General features: G+C 41.3%; 1 protein-coding gene across 1 annotated transcript; it reads right to left on the reverse strand.

Annotated features, from left to right (window-relative positions):
- Positions 1-252: 252 nt before the first annotated feature.
- pole (polymerase (DNA directed), epsilon) lies at positions 253-17179 on the reverse strand. Its single transcript, XM_055049254.1, has 48 exons — positions 16970-17179; positions 16729-16864; positions 16567-16647; positions 16414-16458; positions 16246-16338; positions 16010-16164; positions 15791-15935; positions 15628-15708; positions 15439-15546; positions 15252-15362; positions 14711-14796; positions 14458-14577; positions 14241-14373; positions 14036-14149; positions 13726-13938; positions 13552-13659; positions 13341-13469; positions 13151-13253; positions 12492-12638; positions 12267-12412; positions 12028-12176; positions 11825-11917; positions 11010-11312; positions 10731-10926; positions 10442-10656; positions 10214-10316; positions 10031-10111; positions 9822-9944; positions 9503-9712; positions 9178-9390; positions 8853-8999; positions 8616-8756; positions 8339-8492; positions 7989-8095; positions 7614-7790; positions 6655-6878; positions 6330-6550; positions 6030-6234; positions 5767-5940; positions 4992-5117; positions 4138-4270; positions 3271-3472; positions 3052-3183; positions 2770-2963; positions 1889-2089; positions 1672-1797; positions 702-791; positions 253-612 (listed from the first exon to the last, which is right to left on the reverse strand). The coding sequence occupies exons 1-48, from the start codon at positions 17035-17037 to the stop codon at positions 490-492; spliced, it is 6885 nt and encodes a 2294-aa protein (XP_054905229.1). The 5' UTR covers positions 17038-17179; the 3' UTR covers positions 253-489.
- Positions 17180-17217: the final 38 nt, after the last annotated feature.

Genomic DNA, 17217 nt, shown 5'->3' on the forward strand with positions numbered 1-17217 from the left:
AACTTTTTTTAGTAGCTCTGTTAAAAGACCAACAAATATTACTGGAGAAATTGAAAGTGGTGGTGTGTGTTTTATTTTTTTTGTTTGTTTTGAGTGATTAGAGTGTAGAAGTCTTAAAAGAAGCAAAAAAAAAAAAAAGGAAAGTAAAAGTAAAAATACAAAAGTTAACACAGCAAGCACAGAGTGTTTGGAAAGATTATGAGCTCCTCATGTTTGGAACTCAGTTATGAAGCAGAGAAACAACACAAACAATTAAAACATTCAAGTATTATTTATTTCCTGACAATCTGCCATTCATACAAATATATGAATTCAAATGGAAAATAGACAAGAATTTAACCATATTTACACTCCACCTGTTTCTCCTTGCTAGCTAATCGTCCTTGTGATTATTGGATTGATAAATCACAAAACTTGATTTAACAGCTGCTGAGCTGCACTGGTTTCAGCTCTCAGTGTTAAAGAGGATTCGTCGCTCTGTGTCCCGTTTCAGTGCCTGCTCTGGCTGATCTGAGGGCTCATCTCAAGCAGCCAGTCGATGGTCTCCTCCAGGTATCTCATGTTGTAGTGGGAAGCTATGTTTCGAAACACTGCGGTCTGCTCGCAGAAGCTCTTTAAAAGGGAAAAAAATCAGCATCAATAGGACTCATCATACACTTCAGAACGGATTCAAATTGTTAAACATGTTTGAGATCGGAAACCTTGGCTGAGAAGGTCAGGTCAAAGTTTCCGGCACACGCACAGTAAAGGGGCATGTTGGCTTCTTTCACCCCTTTGCATTTGGTGCAGACCTAAAAGATCACATTTATGTTGTCAAAACGATTCAAGTGAGAAATGAGTCAAACACACAGATGCTTTACTGGCTCAACAGTTTGGGGAGCGCGATTCTGACATGGTATGTAATAACAGGTCCCAAAGCAGTTTTTATGTCAATCTCATGTTTCTAGAGTTTTCAAACCATTTTAAGCCGAAGGACAAGCAGAGAAAAGATCAGCAGAAATTTATGAAACATAATCAGACCAGACAGCGAGGAAGAGAGAGTGGATAATGAACAAACAGATGAATAGATGAAGCAAACAAATGACGGACAGATGAATAGGTAGCTGAACAGAGGATTGCAAGAGTGGAGGAAGGGAGAAAAAGATGCCTGAGTGGCTGGAAAATGGTATAAATGGATAAATAATGGAAGGATACACAAATGGAGAGATAGATGAAAAAAATGGGCAAACAGAAGACTGATGGACAAACGAGTCATGGACGAAAAAGTGATTAAGGGATGGATGAACAGAGAAACAAATAAACTAATAACATCATTGACTAAGAACATTAACATCATGGTAAAGAAAACATAGTTTGGAAATACTAATATTTTTTCCATACTCCACTTCCTTTTTCCAGATTTATCCAAACCTTGAAGAAGTCAAATTACAGATCCTAAATCTACTTTCATTGAAAGCTGGATAAGATAAGAGTTTTATCTGCTCCCAGGGTAACCTTTTATTCAAATTGATTATTAAGGAATTATATTACCAAGAATATAATCATGAAAAACAAGAAAAACAGCTACTAATGGAGCTCCAGACATAACATAAATACTAGAATTTTATTTTAAAAAATAAAGGCCTAGTCGGAGTTGAGCTGATGCTGCTTGATTTGACATGTTTTACTCACCAGATCCTGCAGAGTGTAGCTCATAAGTTTCTTCTGCAGAGCCTCCACCAGGGCCGTCTCAATAGACTCAGTTTCATATTGCATTTGGCAATTTGAGCAGAACCATTGAGGTAAGACCGACCCATCCTAAGATCAGAACAAAGTTTTTGAGATATTAGTCTCCCCAGCTGTAAATGTTACAAATCTATAATTTACCAGTGTAGCAAGTACTATGTACCTGTGCCACAGTCGGGTCCTTGCAGAGGTCGAAGTCCCGACAGAAGTTGCAGTGGTGACAGATGACTTCTGGCAGTATATAAGAGTTACAGGGGTCACGAAACTGGGCCTCCTCCGAAAACTCTCCGACATCCACGAGACGCAGGAGATCTCTCTTTAGTTTGTTCACCTGATTCACGATGTTGGCATCAAGCAAAAGAACCTGAAGATGTAAAAGACAAAGAAAAAGGTCAATAATGGGTTGTATTTCTAATTATTCAGTAATAAATGAGAGCAAAGCTCCCTCAGATTTTCTATTTGAAAATTTCAGTTTTCAAGCTTAATTTTTCATGTTTTTTATGTTAGTTTTCAAATCATTCTGGATCGTTGAGTATAATATGGCTAGTCAGGTGTTTCAAACAGGTATTTTACTGCTTTTCTAACATCTAGACTCAATTGGGTTATTTTAACAATTGAAACGCGCTATAAAATCTGGACTTGATAATCAAATTGGAATCATTGACATTATTTTGTTTATTTAAAAAAATGAGAGTTTGTAGGAACTACAGCAAAAATGAAAACTGGTCTCCAGGATAAAAAACCATGGGAAATTGACCTTAGTTTTATTCAACATTTTCTTAGGAAAACCTCCACAGAAAACTAATACACTAAAATAAGTGTTTTAGTGTGCCTCACAAAGATAAAGGACACAATCTAAATAAACTAATATGTAAAAATCTTCTCACTTTTAAGAAGTGCACAATTCTTATGTCTTACACCATAAAATTTAATATGGGAGGGGAAGAAAATCCAATCAAGTGTCACTTTTCCAGTCCTGGGAATCACATGAAAGAAGTTTTCAAAGAAATGTCTGCAATGCAGACATCGTGGTACTCAGCCCACCTGACAAACGTATTTGACGAACTCCAGCGCCGGATTGTTGAGCGGCAGGTGTGAGCCGGGCAGGACAGGAAACATCTCTGAGGTCTGGGTGACATTCCTGGTCCCAGTCACCTTTTTCTGGATCTTCTGGGTGATGGTGAAAATGTTCTGCGTCAGCTCGCTGGCCACGTACTCCTGGGAGAAGGAGATCATTCCTGAAGGAAAGGAAATGAGTATAAGAGGCATCTTGAGAAATTAATTATGTCTTTAGTAACTGAAGCTGTCTGCTGAACGGACTCTTACCAGGAAGCGCACTCAAGTCCCCGACTGCCTGCTGGGAAGCCTGGCTGCCTGCGCGCCTCCTGACTGGCGTTGCTCCAGGAGCATTACGTCTCAGCTCCTCTTTCATGCTGTGGTAAACTGCAGCTATGTAGGCTGGGATGGGAAGGGAGAATTACTAAAACTGATTAATAGTTCAAGAGGGAACATGTTTATATGTGTAGATGTTTGTTTTCGTCTTACCAGACACAATCATGAGGAAGTATTTCTGACAGGAGGCTGTTTGGGGGAGATAATGCATGACATTCCAGTTGCTCTCAATCAGATCTTCAACCTCATCGGTCTCCGTATCGCCATCATCTTCCTCAGCATCATCCTCATCTTCATCTTCACTGCCCTCTTTGTCTTCCTCTCCTTGTTTTCTTTTCTTCTGTTTGGTTCCTTCCTAAAAATTATACATAAAAAACAACACATCATTATTAACCATTATCAAAGATCGTAACCTTCAAGCTCATGAAGTGCAAAACTTTGCTGTTGGAAAAAATAGTGACCAAACTCAAAACTCTAATTTTCTTCCGATCAGTGAACAGACAACAGCACTCTTTGTTGTGGAAGTTGTCACAGAAAGAAGACTCATAGTTAGCCAGGGTAGTTTTTTAAAATGAAGCTATTTTACAGGGCACAGTATTTTCTACACATGAAGATCAACTAAACATTAATGATGGAAAGCTATCTTTGGGTTTTGCCAGTCATTTTGCTCCTGCACCATCTTTTATTTTTGCGGGTTTAGACTTTAACACTACACTTTTAATAATACAAAAGAAGGATGAGTTTGCCCTTTTTAAAAGAATATGTTCATGAATTTTATACTTGGAGTTGCTTATATATATTTATATAGTGTTTAATTGACAATTTTTTTCATTAATTTATTTGAACATGTGATGTTTAAGATACTTGGAAGACTTTCCTGAGTACAGAACATTAATGGCTATGGAAAGAAAAAGAATCTAACTTATTAATTCCCCTTTCCTGGTTAACAGGATAAGAAGCTAAATTAATTTCATAAAAGGTTTTATGAACAAATAAAACAAAGTTACATGGATATCTCACCTCTCCGTACAAGACACTGGAAGGCAGTTTTCCCTTCACACCACCATAGTTAGACGGGTCCATCCACAACAGGAACTCCCAACAACGTGAGAAGGTGATGGACAGAGAGTGGAAGATTTCTCGTGAATGTATGCTAGAAGAGAAGCAGATTGACAAGGATTTCCATCGATTAAAAACAGAGATTAAGAAACAAAAATATCTAACCTTTAAATATGTTTTTGCACTTTTAGTTATTGAGAAAATATTACAACTGAGTATTAAGAGGTTTCTTCCAGTTAAAGGACAGTTTTTCTTTCCCTCATCGCTCAGTGTGCAAGGCATAACTGCAAAGCTAATGAGCAAGCAACTCTTCTTCTTCTGCCTATTATTCACTAAGAAGTGAATGTCTTAACTTAATGATTTGATGCAATCTGAACTGAATTCTTCTCTTTTGAATTACAGAAATTATTTTGAACTTCCTTTAAACCACAAAACTGCTTACTGGTTTTCAAATGTGATATTGCTTTTTATCCAAATCCAAACCAATTTTTATATTTAGAAACGTATCAAACAACTATTTACTCCACTGAGATAACGCTCTTGTTTAGTTGGAGCTAAACAAGAGTATTTCTGGAAAAATTTCTCCTTAAAGGGTGAAAAGGACAAACACAATGACAATAATAGATGCACAGAGCTACAATGAAATGGTTGCAAACAAACCATAATTATATGTTAGAATGCCCCGGCTTTAGTCATGAGATGCTTTCCACACAAACTGACTTAAGCCTGTACAAAGAATATAAACACATTTGCAAGGGGCTGTTTTTACCTACAATGTTTATATATTTTAAATACCCATTAAATTAATGTCTGACCTTTTGGTGATATATTCCACATAGGCAATAGCATCGTCTATCCTTCGTTTCTTCGTGCACAAGATGATCCTGTTGAAGTTCCCGTACACCACAGTTGATCCCAGACGTTTGAACTCTGCAACTAGCCTGACAGCAGAAAGACAAGGATGAAGATTAAAAGCACAAAACAAGGACAGAAGAACCCAAATAACACATTTATAATGGCATATTTTTATTATGTTTAATATGTTTCTTCTTTAAATTCCCTGCCTCAATGTTCATGAGTATTTCACAGGTAGCTGCACTAATACTGGCTGGCAGGGACAGTTACTAGATTGATTTCCCAGTGATTATGGAGGTTTATGGAGGTGCCTGTCGGCTTCTTCCTGTTTTCCAAAAACATACATTTAAACTTTATTAGCTTCTCTTAATTGCCCTCATATGAATGAGGGTCTGCACAGTTAGCTGCCTTGTTTTGACTCTGTGTTGTCCAATGACAGACTAGAAACCTCTGCCATTTGCACAATGCACCAAACCAATAAGGATTAAATTAACAAAGAATATAAATGACAACATGTAGGACTATATTAGGCGATAAAACATGAAAGTAAACATAAATAAGTTCGAGCAAATATTTTAGACATTTTATGAACTGTAAAGCCTGGTTTTATAGATCATTATTATCATGATGACATTGAAATTTTAAGTAAAACAGACAGATGTGTCTGGTATTTGTGTTCATAATTTGAGACCAAATTAATGTCTCATTGGGTAGCAAAACTGCTGTGAGACTTACTGCAGAAACACTTTCTTCATCATGTTGTGCAGGGTGCGATGCAGCGCCGGGTCGTAGAGCAGAGAACTCGGAGAGCGCAGCCAGCGGTAGAAATGCATCACCTGGTTGTCTGCATACACGTTGTGGTACTGTGTGATCTCCCTCACCCACCCGACCACCATGCTCTTTAAGATCCTGCACAGAAAACATGAAGACCACAGTGAGGGAAAACAACTTGAAATTTTGCCGCCCTGACTCAGAGCACATCCCAGACGTTTACGCACCTGAAGGTGTTGGAGCAGAGCGCCGTCTCATCGTAGCTAGCGAGAGCGCTGGCGCCCTGGTTTCCTGACATCATGTCCTCCAGTGAGGCCTGCTGGATCACATCAAAACTGACACCCAGACTGGCTCCGCCCTCCATGTCGTTGACGTGTTGCGACTGGAGGATTGTGTTCACTGCCAGGCTCTGCAGGTCCAACTCCACACATGCTGGTGGAAAGAAGCAAGTAGACAAAAAATTAGCAGAAATAAAAGGCTTAAAAGCATTCCTGTCCATTTCTGTGAAAGCGCAGATGTTTGTGTACCTGTAGAGTAACATCCCTGAGAGTTTATCTCTACAGAACCCTTCTCATCGTTTTCCATGACCAAACGACTGTCGTCAGCCTCTTTTCCTCCAAGGTCTGGTCTCGATGTGGGAGAAAGCCACAGCAGGTGGTTGTGTTTCCGCAGATGTCTCGCTAGGAACAAGTCTGAGCCGAAGATCGACACATCCTGAGGCAGGTTCCCCACAGGAAGGTGGTAGTATCTAAACCCAGGAGCCATTATTTCATTATCTACAAAGTGTGCAACAGTAATATGAAATAAATTGTGAAACAGTTTGAGTTTCACATGGTCAGTCTTTTGACATACCTGGCCATGTCAAAAGCCTGTGACAGGCAGCTGTCCAGGTTGAGGTAATGGCGGATCATACGCCGGGCTCCGTGCCGCTGCCAGTCCAGCACATTGTAGTTGATCTCATCCACAACGTGTACTGGAACCACTGGGAACTCCTCAAGAACAGGCATCCCTGCTGTCAGTCGCTGCAGTTCCCAGTTAGACTGCACAGCAATGAGGGTGGGTCCCCGTCGCTCATCCTGGAAAACCCACACAAAGAAAACCGTAAGTCACATCAACATATTAATGAACAGCTAAATGTTTCAGCTTCTGATTGGGACGGATGACATGTTCCAGCAAAGAAAATAGATTCAGAGTTGCTGACGTACTAGACAGAAATAAAATGTTTTCCATGTGAAAGTCTCTTAGGACAGTTTCCCAATATTATCTGACGGCTTTCTTTTGATGAGAAATTGTTTCAATCAATTCATACATTTCTGCAACTCTTAAGGAAAACAGCGTTTTGTGAAATGATCTTATTGGATCTTTAAATTTTGTACCGAAATAAGTACCATCTCATAGACAACAATTTCACTTTGAAAAACCAGGAAATCCAGAAACAAATAGTGAATATTTTTGTTTGTAGCTTACATGTCAGCTTTCTATCACAAAGAGTGACAAAGATTTTCAACAATTTCATTCAAGTCTCACATCTGTATGGCACAAGTCTGCACTTTTTTCTTGTTGTGTCTCAAGTTTGAGTCACCACCTCTGGTACGAGTTTTTTAGATTTTTCTTATTGAATAAAGAGACAAAAACAGTTATGTTGTTACTAAGTTTAGCTTTGCAAAACTTAGGATGACTTTAGACACACTGAAGACAGAATTTGAATTTGTGAAATTCTTATATTTTAGATGGCTAGAATGTTTCTGATTTCAACACTGAGCCTGAAATAATACATTAATGAAACACCTAGTATTATAAGTACATTTTACCTTGTAGTTCAGCAGTATGCGCTGCAAAGCTCGGGAGACAGCCTTGATGTCATTTTCAGCTCGAACCTCGAAGGTGTGTTTTTCTGGAGGCAGAAGCTCCTCTGAAGTCTTCTCCAGGAGGGCGGTGCGCTCAGCTGTGTAGACATTACTCAGGTTGGGCATCTGGTTACTTCTGACCTGAGATCACAAATTTGCAAAAAAAAAAAAAAAGTAAGAATTTAACCAAGAGCAACAAATTGGAGTGTTAGTAGTGAAAGTAAAAGTAAAAATAATAACAAAGGTAAAAAAATCAAAAATAAAAATCAATCTGCAGCTGATGTGGCTCTTTGAGAAACTTTCAGATTTGTGTGAAAACTGGAAAAATCATGTTTTTACTGTATCCAGGATGAAGACGCTGGCTTTGCGCTGAGAGGGGATGAAGAGGCCAAAAAGGGCCTTCTGGCCTTGGCTGTGATGGTACAGGTAGATGTGGCGAACGCTTCCTGAGAGCAACACAAACACAACAGTGATGAATGAAACTGGCAATTAGATTCAAAATTAAACAAGATTATAAAATCTGCCGTATAAATCAGATAAATTAATAGGCAAAATAAAATAAAAAACATTATGATGTTCTCTGCAAAATCCTGCTCGTGATCCAGGGGTTAGTAGCATCTACAAACTCACACAACCTTCTTCACCAAACATCACTTTAACATTTGGTGGTATCTTCAAACAGAACCTACCAGGTTCCAGGTAGCTGAACTGGGCCAGAGATCTCATGTCCAGATGCTCCAGATCGAAGGAGTCAGTCTCCCTGCCAGCCAGATCCCTCACAATGTGCTTGTTTACCATACACACACAACCCAGTTGCACCAGCGCACGGAACAACAGGGGGACCTGAAACCAAGACGAGGAGCAGAATCTGTGTTGCCTTGTGGTTTCATAGAAAAATCAGCATGAAATTGCAGTTTCGGAGGAAGGAGACTTTAAAGCGTGTAGAGAACCACATGAACAAGGAACCTGTGTTTCATAGACTCCTTCAATGTCCGGTGCAGAGAGGTCAGCGTTGATCTCGTTGATGTGGTTCTGATACATGTCCTCTGGCACTGAGTACTCATACAGGTAGTACACAATGTTGGAGCGAGGCAGCATGCGGTTCACCTAAAGATGCAGATGATTCATATTGTAGCCCGTTTTTTTTTTTTAAATCTTTTTTTGCAGCATCTAGAAATAACTAAAACATGTGATAATGCAAACCTTCCTGTACGCGATTCCTCCTTCGTCCTGTTTTGGAACTTTCTGGTTGACGTAGAAGACGCGAGGGATGTTGAGCTTCATGCAGTGAAGATCGTTTCCAATCACAGCCCACAGCTTATACAGACCAGGGTGGTTGGTCTCTGCAATCTGACATGCATCATCTTACATTTAGTAATGATGTCAATGAAATGACTGTTCTTTGCAAGGGATTAACAGGCACAAAGCATAAAAACTGTAAATTTTGATTTGTTTATTTGCAATGTGACATCATCAAATGTGTTCAAGAGCAAATTTAAGACAGTAAGAAAAGGTGATTTTTCTCCACCTGCACAATCTGCCACGGCATGTCGAGGATGCTGCGCGCTGTCCGCCGCAGGAAGCTTCCCAGCCCGGTGCTGGGGCCACCTCTAATGACTCCTCCTCCGACTGGTTGTGGTTCTCCATCCAGCAGCTTCCTTCTCTTTTTCTTCTCCTTCCTTTGCCTCAGCTGCAGCTCCCACTTTTTCTTGTGATAGCGCAGCCACACCAGTCGCTCCTCCTTGGTTGTTAATAAAACAAGAAGCAAAAAGCAGATGCAAATTAGACGAAAGTAGAAAAAATTAAAGCTGTTCCATTGAAAATGAACAGAAGGTAAATTCTAGGTGTCCTACCCGTGTTTTTCCCATTGGAGGTGGAGGTCCCAGGATTTCCCTCCAGGACTGTGTGAGCTCCATATCTTGGGACTCCACCTGGCTGTCCTCTCCTTGCGAAGCCCGCTTCCGCTTGGTGCTGATAAGGATAGCAGGATGCAGGGGTCGTGGTGCTGCCCCAAAGTCCTCCATGTCTGCAGCTTGGCCAGCCTCCACGGGCTGATGGGCAATCTGTGAGAGAGGTGGAAAAAAATTACTTGTGGAGAAACATGTGCACGTAATTTTTACCTAGATGAAGCTGCTTGTGTTTAAAGGTTCAGAAGCATCTTGTTGAATCTACCTGTCTCTTGCCCTCACTGGTGAACAGTTCACTGATTTTCTTTTGCTTGTAGATGTCGTTTTTCTCCAGGAGTTTCTTGTGGAGCCAATCAGGATGCCTAACTCTGGGAACTGGATTCTTCACCTTATAATAAACAGAGGTCATTAAAATTGATCTTTGGATAAATTTAAGACGATTAATGAGTTGTTCATTTCGGAAAAATGACTTACTTGCTGCAGCGCTGCAGGGATGGTGATAATTTTTTGGATTGCACTACCCAACCTCTCGATGTAATAGCTCCAATCGAGGATCTGGACATGAGTACATCAAATATTAAATGTCAACGAGCAGAACTTAGACAAGAAACTGAGGGAAATTTTAGGCTTTTAATGAAAAATGGTTGTAGGACTTACAGAGCGGATGTCCAAGTCAAGCAGGCTGGGCATCTTCAGCCACTTCCGGAGGAAATGTTTCTTTACGCTGGGCTCAGCCTGGAAGATGGCCAGAGGAATGGCCCTGAAGGGGAAATGTGGAAATGCTCAGATCTTTTACTTATGGCAGAACAGACGGTCATCGATGGGAAGTTTTCAAAAAAACAGCTTTTCACTTTTTGTGGTGAAGGAAAAAAGTTCCTTCCCCACCTTTCTGTGACTGGGGAACCCTCTGGTTTCCGGGAGATGACGTAGCGACAGCTCAGACCAGCATCTTTCACCATCTGGTCTCCCAGGAATTCGGCCAGCCTCTTGGCCGTGCTGATGGACGTGGACTTCTGCTCGCCGTATTCTTCCAGCCTCTTGGACATCGAGCGGTTCTCTGAGATCAGGTCAAACAGCTCTGCATCTGGCATGTTGGCGGCCTGCAGAGAAAAATTGTGATGTCAACATGATCCTGATCTACCCTGATCCAAACCGCTTGACTGCATGCATCCACCTTGCTGTAAAGCACGTCCAGCCAGTAGTCGGCCACCTTGGCCACTGATGAGTAGACCTCCTCCAGAGTGGTGCCTTTGAGGAATGCCTCAAACACAGATGACTGAAAAATCTTAATGAGCTGAAGCTCTCCTCTCCTCTTCACTTCAAAGCCTTTGAGCTCAGCCAATGAGCCGTCCTCGTTAAACACGGCATACCTAAGCAAGAAGCGGGGGAGCCTTTAACAAAGCAAATTAAATTTCAAAGAAGAAAATAAACCCAAAAATGATGTCTAGCTTACCTCTTCTTCAGCTTCTTCCCCTCCTCTTTGGAGGCGGGCAGAATCATTGCCAGATACGGTCCGTCCACCTCGAAGAAGATGCTGTTCTCTGACCGGGTGTTGTAAGTGAGCGCCGTTGGGTCGACCAGCTCATGGTACTGATCATTAGTGAATCCCTCCTTCACCAGGATGTTGAGCATGGCCCCCGGGTAAGAGATGGTCACTTTAGGTTTTTTATCATTGCTGGTTTTTACCACAAAGTTCTCAGGGAAAGTGTTGGGGAGGACACACCAGATTCCGTCAGTGTCCAGCTCCAGAGGCCTCCTGGATTGCACATAAAATGGGAAAAATAGCAACAATGAGCATTTTTCAACAGCTACTTTCAGACAAACCCATGTAATTTTTAAACAACATATTGAAGTTCTTATATTACAAGATAAACGTGCAAAAAGTATATATTTTTAGTGACTATATACATGGTCAATCAAAATAGATAATTTTAAAGGTTTTATAGTTTTGCAAACTCAAGCTGTAATCAGTGGCAAATTTTTGTAATTAAACCAGGATGGAGCAAAAAGGTCTGTAGACTGGCAGGTATAATGTCAGTCTACAGATCTTTGCTGTTCATTAAGGCCACATTTATTAATTAATTTCTGGTATTTCCTCATTTGGTAGTTCTATGTTGATTAGAATGTGCATGTGATTGTTGGAGGAAACATGTGATTGAATAATTTTATGCATTTTGTTTTTTTCTGCACATCACATTTTTCCGATCTCGATGTACGCCGCACTTTAGCAGAAAATCTGCAGGACCAAGTTTTACACAAATCACTCACCCTATTTGTTCGATAAGTTCTCTGGCCTGAGTTATGATGTTAGCTCCAGTGAAGCACACGATGCCAGCCATCTCCATGGAGTACCAGCGCGCCCTGAGACAGAGACAGCATCAGGCGGAGACAGCATTTTGCTGCTGCCTCAAGCTGCAGCAGCAAAATCACATCTCACAGCAGCAGAAGTGGATGTTTTACTGCTTGCCTACCCTTTTCTCATGACATAGCCGTAGAAAGAGTTAAGAATACATTTATGGGCCAGCTGAAGAGACTCGTACAGGATCTCCATGTTTTTGCAGCGCTTCACCTCAGCAGCATCTCCATTGTCCTGAGCTGTTGACAGCTTCTTCTTCCACACCTACAGTGAAAGAAAAGGACAAGTTTTAGTAAACAATACTAATTAACAACATAAGCTTTATTTATTAAAAAAAAAAAATACAGAACATACTTTGTGAAGTCCTTTGAATTCATAACGCCGATCCCTGAAAGCTCTGACTGTGTCGACGTAGAAGGAGTTTTCTCTCTGACAGATGGTGGTAATTCGCTCCTCAAGCCGCGTGACGTGAGTCTTCTTGTAGGCCTTCTTGCAATAATCTGATACAAAAGCAGTCTTCAGGTATTAATGCTTTTTAAAACCAAAGTTTACCTCACGTGAGCCCCCAGCAGACCCTACCTGCCAGCCGTTTCTTCTCGTGTTTGGCCTGCTCCTCCCGGTTCAGAGTGTGGAACGCCCGAGGAGGGCCGTTGGGGAAGAGAGGTGGAAACTTCTCAGACTCCAGCTGCTGCTGGATGCGATGAAACTCACTGCGACTTGCAGGCACTGACGAGATGCAGGTTGTTTTTATATGTAAATTAACCTTTTTTAAAATTCAAGAGATCTTACAGCTTTCACAATGTCAAATTAAATCACTTTTTAAGCACTCCTAAAGCAAATTTTTTATGTTTTCAGAACAATCAAGAAATATAAGAGCCTGACAAACATTCTTAAACTAAAAAAATATGTCAAGGATGGTGACTTTGCTTCCCCACCATCACACAGAAGTAAATGGTGTCTTAAAAATAGATGAAATTGGCAAAAAGTTAAGTCTGTTGATGTATGAAACGCCACAAATGATGTTCAGCTGTAACCTTAGCAATAAGAACATTGCTACGGTGTTTATTAAGGTGGGTTGAATAGAAGTGCATGTATACAGATTCATTTGAACTTCAATTTCAAAGCTATGCTTCATCAACCTTTGAATTTCAAGGTTCAGCTTTGTGTTGGCCTGTAAAAAGCCCAACAAAGTACATTGAGGTTTGTGATTGTAACAAGACAGCAGGTGGCTGACTTACTGATTTCTCCTCTCCACTGCCAGGCCATCCTCCTCTGGCAGGTGGCCCCGGGTTTGTTAAAGTCACAGGCAGCACATGTGGCCTCATCAACCATAGCTGATGGCTGGAAGAAAGAAAATATATATGACACACTAAATCTCACCCATTTCAATAGTAAATACTATCTTTTTAAAGCTTTTTAAATGTTTACCTGCAGACGATTTGTGAGAATAATATTGGGGTACATGGCCCCGACGTCCAGATGGTAGATGAGGGGGCATTCGATCCTGTTTGGGACATCCTTCAAGGAGGTTAGCTTCTTTTTGATTTCATCACAAACCTATAAAGTTTATGAGATAAAAATGAAAGTGATGGTTTATGAAATAAAAATGAGAGAAAAATATTAAATAAATATCAGATACCTCATTAAAGTTGGTAACTTGTTCCAGAGGAATCTTTTCTTCCTCTTCGACAGCGTGACGCATCGTCCTCTCGACTCTTTGAAGCAGAAAGTCGAAGGCAGCCGGGTTCTGTGGACAAACCGGACCGTAACATCTTGATACAAAGAACCGCTGCAGAGAGAAAAGAGGACTCACCATCTTGAAGCGACAGGGGATGTCGCTGCGGAAAACTCCAGACTCCAGCGCCTCCACGTGGCCTCCCACGTAAGTCTCTGAGTCCAGGACGTGGCCGTCGTCCGTCATCTTGTTAAAGATCTGCTCCTGCTTGTTAGGGAAGACGATGTTGGCATGGAAGGCCTGCACCATGAGCAAGGCTTCGCACAGGGTGCCTGAACCTTTACGCAGCACCTGTTCACAGGAAAAACAGGCTTTGTAAAAAAGAGATGCTCATTAAAAGTTGTAGTGATTTCAGTTTATTTCCACAACAGGAAACAAGAAGACAAACCTCATCAGGCTCCATGGGGATGATGGTGCACAGGGCGAAGATGAAGGGGTGAACATATTTCATGTAGAGGTAATATGTGGCCACAGCGTCTGACACAGAGTAGGTTGCTAAGGTCTGATATAGAGATGCAAAAAACCCCAAAACAATCAGAACATTCAAATGCCTTTTTAAAAAGTACTTAAAGTAAACTAATCCATTTCCGTACTTGTGGTTCCTCAGTTGCCATTCGGCACATCTCCTCCGGGTCCAGCTCCACCGGGTCGTAGCCCAGTTTAGCCTTGGCTGCAGCCTTCAGGTTGTGACTTCCCACAGGCAAGTAGCTGTCCCTTTTTACCCACCTGATGCAGAAAAGTAGCAGAACGGAAACATGACAAACCCATGCCTCAACCTTAATATTTTATGAGTGTCAGGATTGTTCCCACCTGAGGCAGTCCATGTGGATGGCCTGACTGGATTTATACTCTCCCTGGTTGTCCTTCTGGAAACCAATTTCCCTGTGCATGCTCAGTCCATGGAGCGCCGCCCGAGTCTCGACAAAAGGCCTACAGGGAAAAACAAACCAACAGCTTATATGATGGTTTTACATATTTCTTAAAATTAACCATAACATTTAAGTGTAATGCAAATCTTTGCTTCAGTCTCGTGGAGTTTAGATGTAAACAAAACCCGACTCACCAGTCAAAAAAGTCTCCATTGTAGGTGACAAAGATGTTCGGCTTTGTTTCTTGAACGTGATCAAACCACCTCTGGATGAGAGCAGCCTGCAACCAGTCATTTAACAAGTTATTACACATCTACAGTGGATACATTTGTATTTGACCTCCTACACTCTAATACACCAAAATAAAACCCAGTGTAACAAACAGCGCTATTTGATCTTAACATGAGATCAAATTGTTAAGATCAATTGATCTTAACAATTTTCAAATTTTCCTCAACAATAAAATTGTCCCAGAGCTTATAAGCAGTAATATTGTAGTTTTGAAATCATTTTCAAGTAATATATTGATGGTAGCATAGTAGAGCAAGTTTGCCCTCTCAAAAACTAACAACCTTTAATTTCGCACAGAACACTCAACACTGGAAGATACTTTAAATATCCAAAATAAAACACAGCTACTAAAATCAATAAATAAAAAATTATACACAACCTAAACAATAAATAATAATTATAACAAGAAAACAATGTTTATTTTTCCAACTAAAGTTCATCAACCTCGTCATCCTCGTTAAAAACTGTGAAAGGTCCGTCATATTCTGGCTTGGGGGTGAACTCAAAATCCTCAATGTCCTCGGAGACAATCTCTCTATTTGTGATTAGAAAGCCCTTGAAGGAAATAAAATTAGAGCTGTCAGAAACAAAACCAACAACAGGAAAAGTCAAAGTGAAGCATTGCACCAACCTGTCCGTCGATCATGTAGGAGATCATCATAATCTGATCCGTCTCTGCGTCTGGGAATTTCAGAGGAAGTTTGGTGGTTTCGATGTCGAAAGCCAAAACAACGGGGTCCTAAACGCATAAATACATGAGCAGAGTGTAAGGGAAATGTTCTGGAATCAATATTGTCCAACATAAATAACATCTACACACCGGGCGCTCGACCAGATCGTCTCGTCGCACAATCTCTGGTGGGAAGGTGCTGCCTCGGTATCGGACGTTGTACCAGTGAGCCTGAGTAAAGCAGAACCAGTAGCAATTAGAGCAAACAATAACTACCCTTTAAGACACAGACATGAAAGAAACGTATCCCCACCACATGAATCTTGAGGTCGATGGACACTCGGACATGATAAGGGACATCATACTCTCTCATGTCCACGATATTGTCCAGCTGATCGGCGATACTCTTCAAAGTCCCGTCCTCATCTGCTGAGATCACGCTGCCTCCTGACAGAGCACTTTGAGACAAACGACGCGATCAGCAAAGCATCAACATGAAGCCCCCATTACTGGCTTAATGGATTATTGTTACCTTGACAACATTGATGTGTAGGCGTCGTTGGCCTGCTCCCTCTCTCTGTTCTTGCGTACGGCTGGAGAAATCTCACGCTTGACTTTGACTAGATCGTCCACTGTGTTGAATGACAGCTTGATGTAGCTTCTCTTCAGTCCAACAAGATGGTTCGGCTGGGGAGAGCAAGTCGTCGAGTTAAATTTTCCTTTCTTTTTACTATCTGAATGCTACCAAGACAAAACAAAAGCTCTCACAAGGTCCAAGTCCTCCTTTGGGAGAATTTCAAGCTTCGCCACTTTTCCTTGGAACTTCTTGGACAAATATGAGATGACCTCTCTCTCACAGTTCTGGAAATAACATACTCTTAGTGTTCTAAATATGCAGTGTTATGAGACTAACACCATGATCACTGACAAACCTACCTTTTTAGTAGCTATGTAGAAGTAAGGCTTGAAGGGAAGAGCCACCTGCAGAGCAGAAATAAACACGTTCAACCTGACAAAATTTAGTTAAGTAATAAAAAAACTTTTGCCAAATATTACTAGATGTTGATTTTCTTTTTTTAACGAGCACACCTTGAATCTGCTCCCGTCCTCCTGGATAAAATAATAGTCCACGGCACTGACCAACCTTTTGTCTTCGTCCAGGATCTCGGTCTATAGAAACACAGGGGCATCACTGTTCAGTGTCTCGTGGGGAGATCAGTCAGATTTACCGAAGGAAGTGTGTGCACTCACAGGGTGCATGTTGACCAGCCAGCCCGTTTTCTCCCCGGGCTCCTTCATCCTGTCGAAGCCGAAGCGGGCGTCCATGTCGTCGGTGAACTGGCTGCGCTCCAGCCGCTTGAGCGCCGACATGGAGGATCCGTCATCCCTGATTCAAACACGGAACAGCTTTAATGTCTTGTTTTCTCTAGGACACTAACTTCACTAGTGTTAGTTCGCTATATTTATGGCAGACAACCCGAGCGAAACTTACTGGTTTTCTTGGTTTGCTCCACTTTGGCCCCTGTCCGATTTGTATCGCCCGCTGTTCTGCAAAACCATCTTTTGTCTCTGGCAGTAAACAACGCAAGTTACCAGCTAAACCCTAAATACCGACGTATGAACCACTTTGTCACATTGGGAAATATAAGCAGTAGTTTTAAACGTCGTCTCTCTTTCTTCCTCTATTGACGCTGCTGTAACACCGTTTAGGTTTTCTTCTTTTGGCGCGTTCGTGCAGTT

Source organism: Poeciliopsis prolifica, unplaced genomic scaffold, assembly GCF_027474105.1.
Source record: "Poeciliopsis prolifica strain line A6 unplaced genomic scaffold, Auburn_PproV2 SCAFFOLD028, whole genome shotgun sequence".
Taxonomy (NCBI): Eukaryota; Metazoa; Chordata; class Actinopteri; order Cyprinodontiformes; family Poeciliidae; genus Poeciliopsis; species Poeciliopsis prolifica.

What these genes read in the sequence shown, in the direction of transcription:
- pole (XM_055049254.1), bottom strand. Translation starts at nt 17,037, where the DNA reads ATGGTTTTGCAGAACAGCGGGCGATACAAATCGGACAGGGGCCAAAGT. An exon ending in CAAAGGAGGACTTGGACCTT is followed by an intron (nt 16,165 to 16,245) that starts GTGAGAGCTTTT and finishes TGCTCTCCCCAG; the next exon opens with CCGAACCATCTTGTTGGACT. An exon ending in GCTACACTCTGCAGGATCTG is followed by an intron (nt 792 to 1,671) that starts GTGAGTAAAACA and finishes GTGATCTTTTAG; the next exon opens with GTCTGCACCAAATGCAAAGG.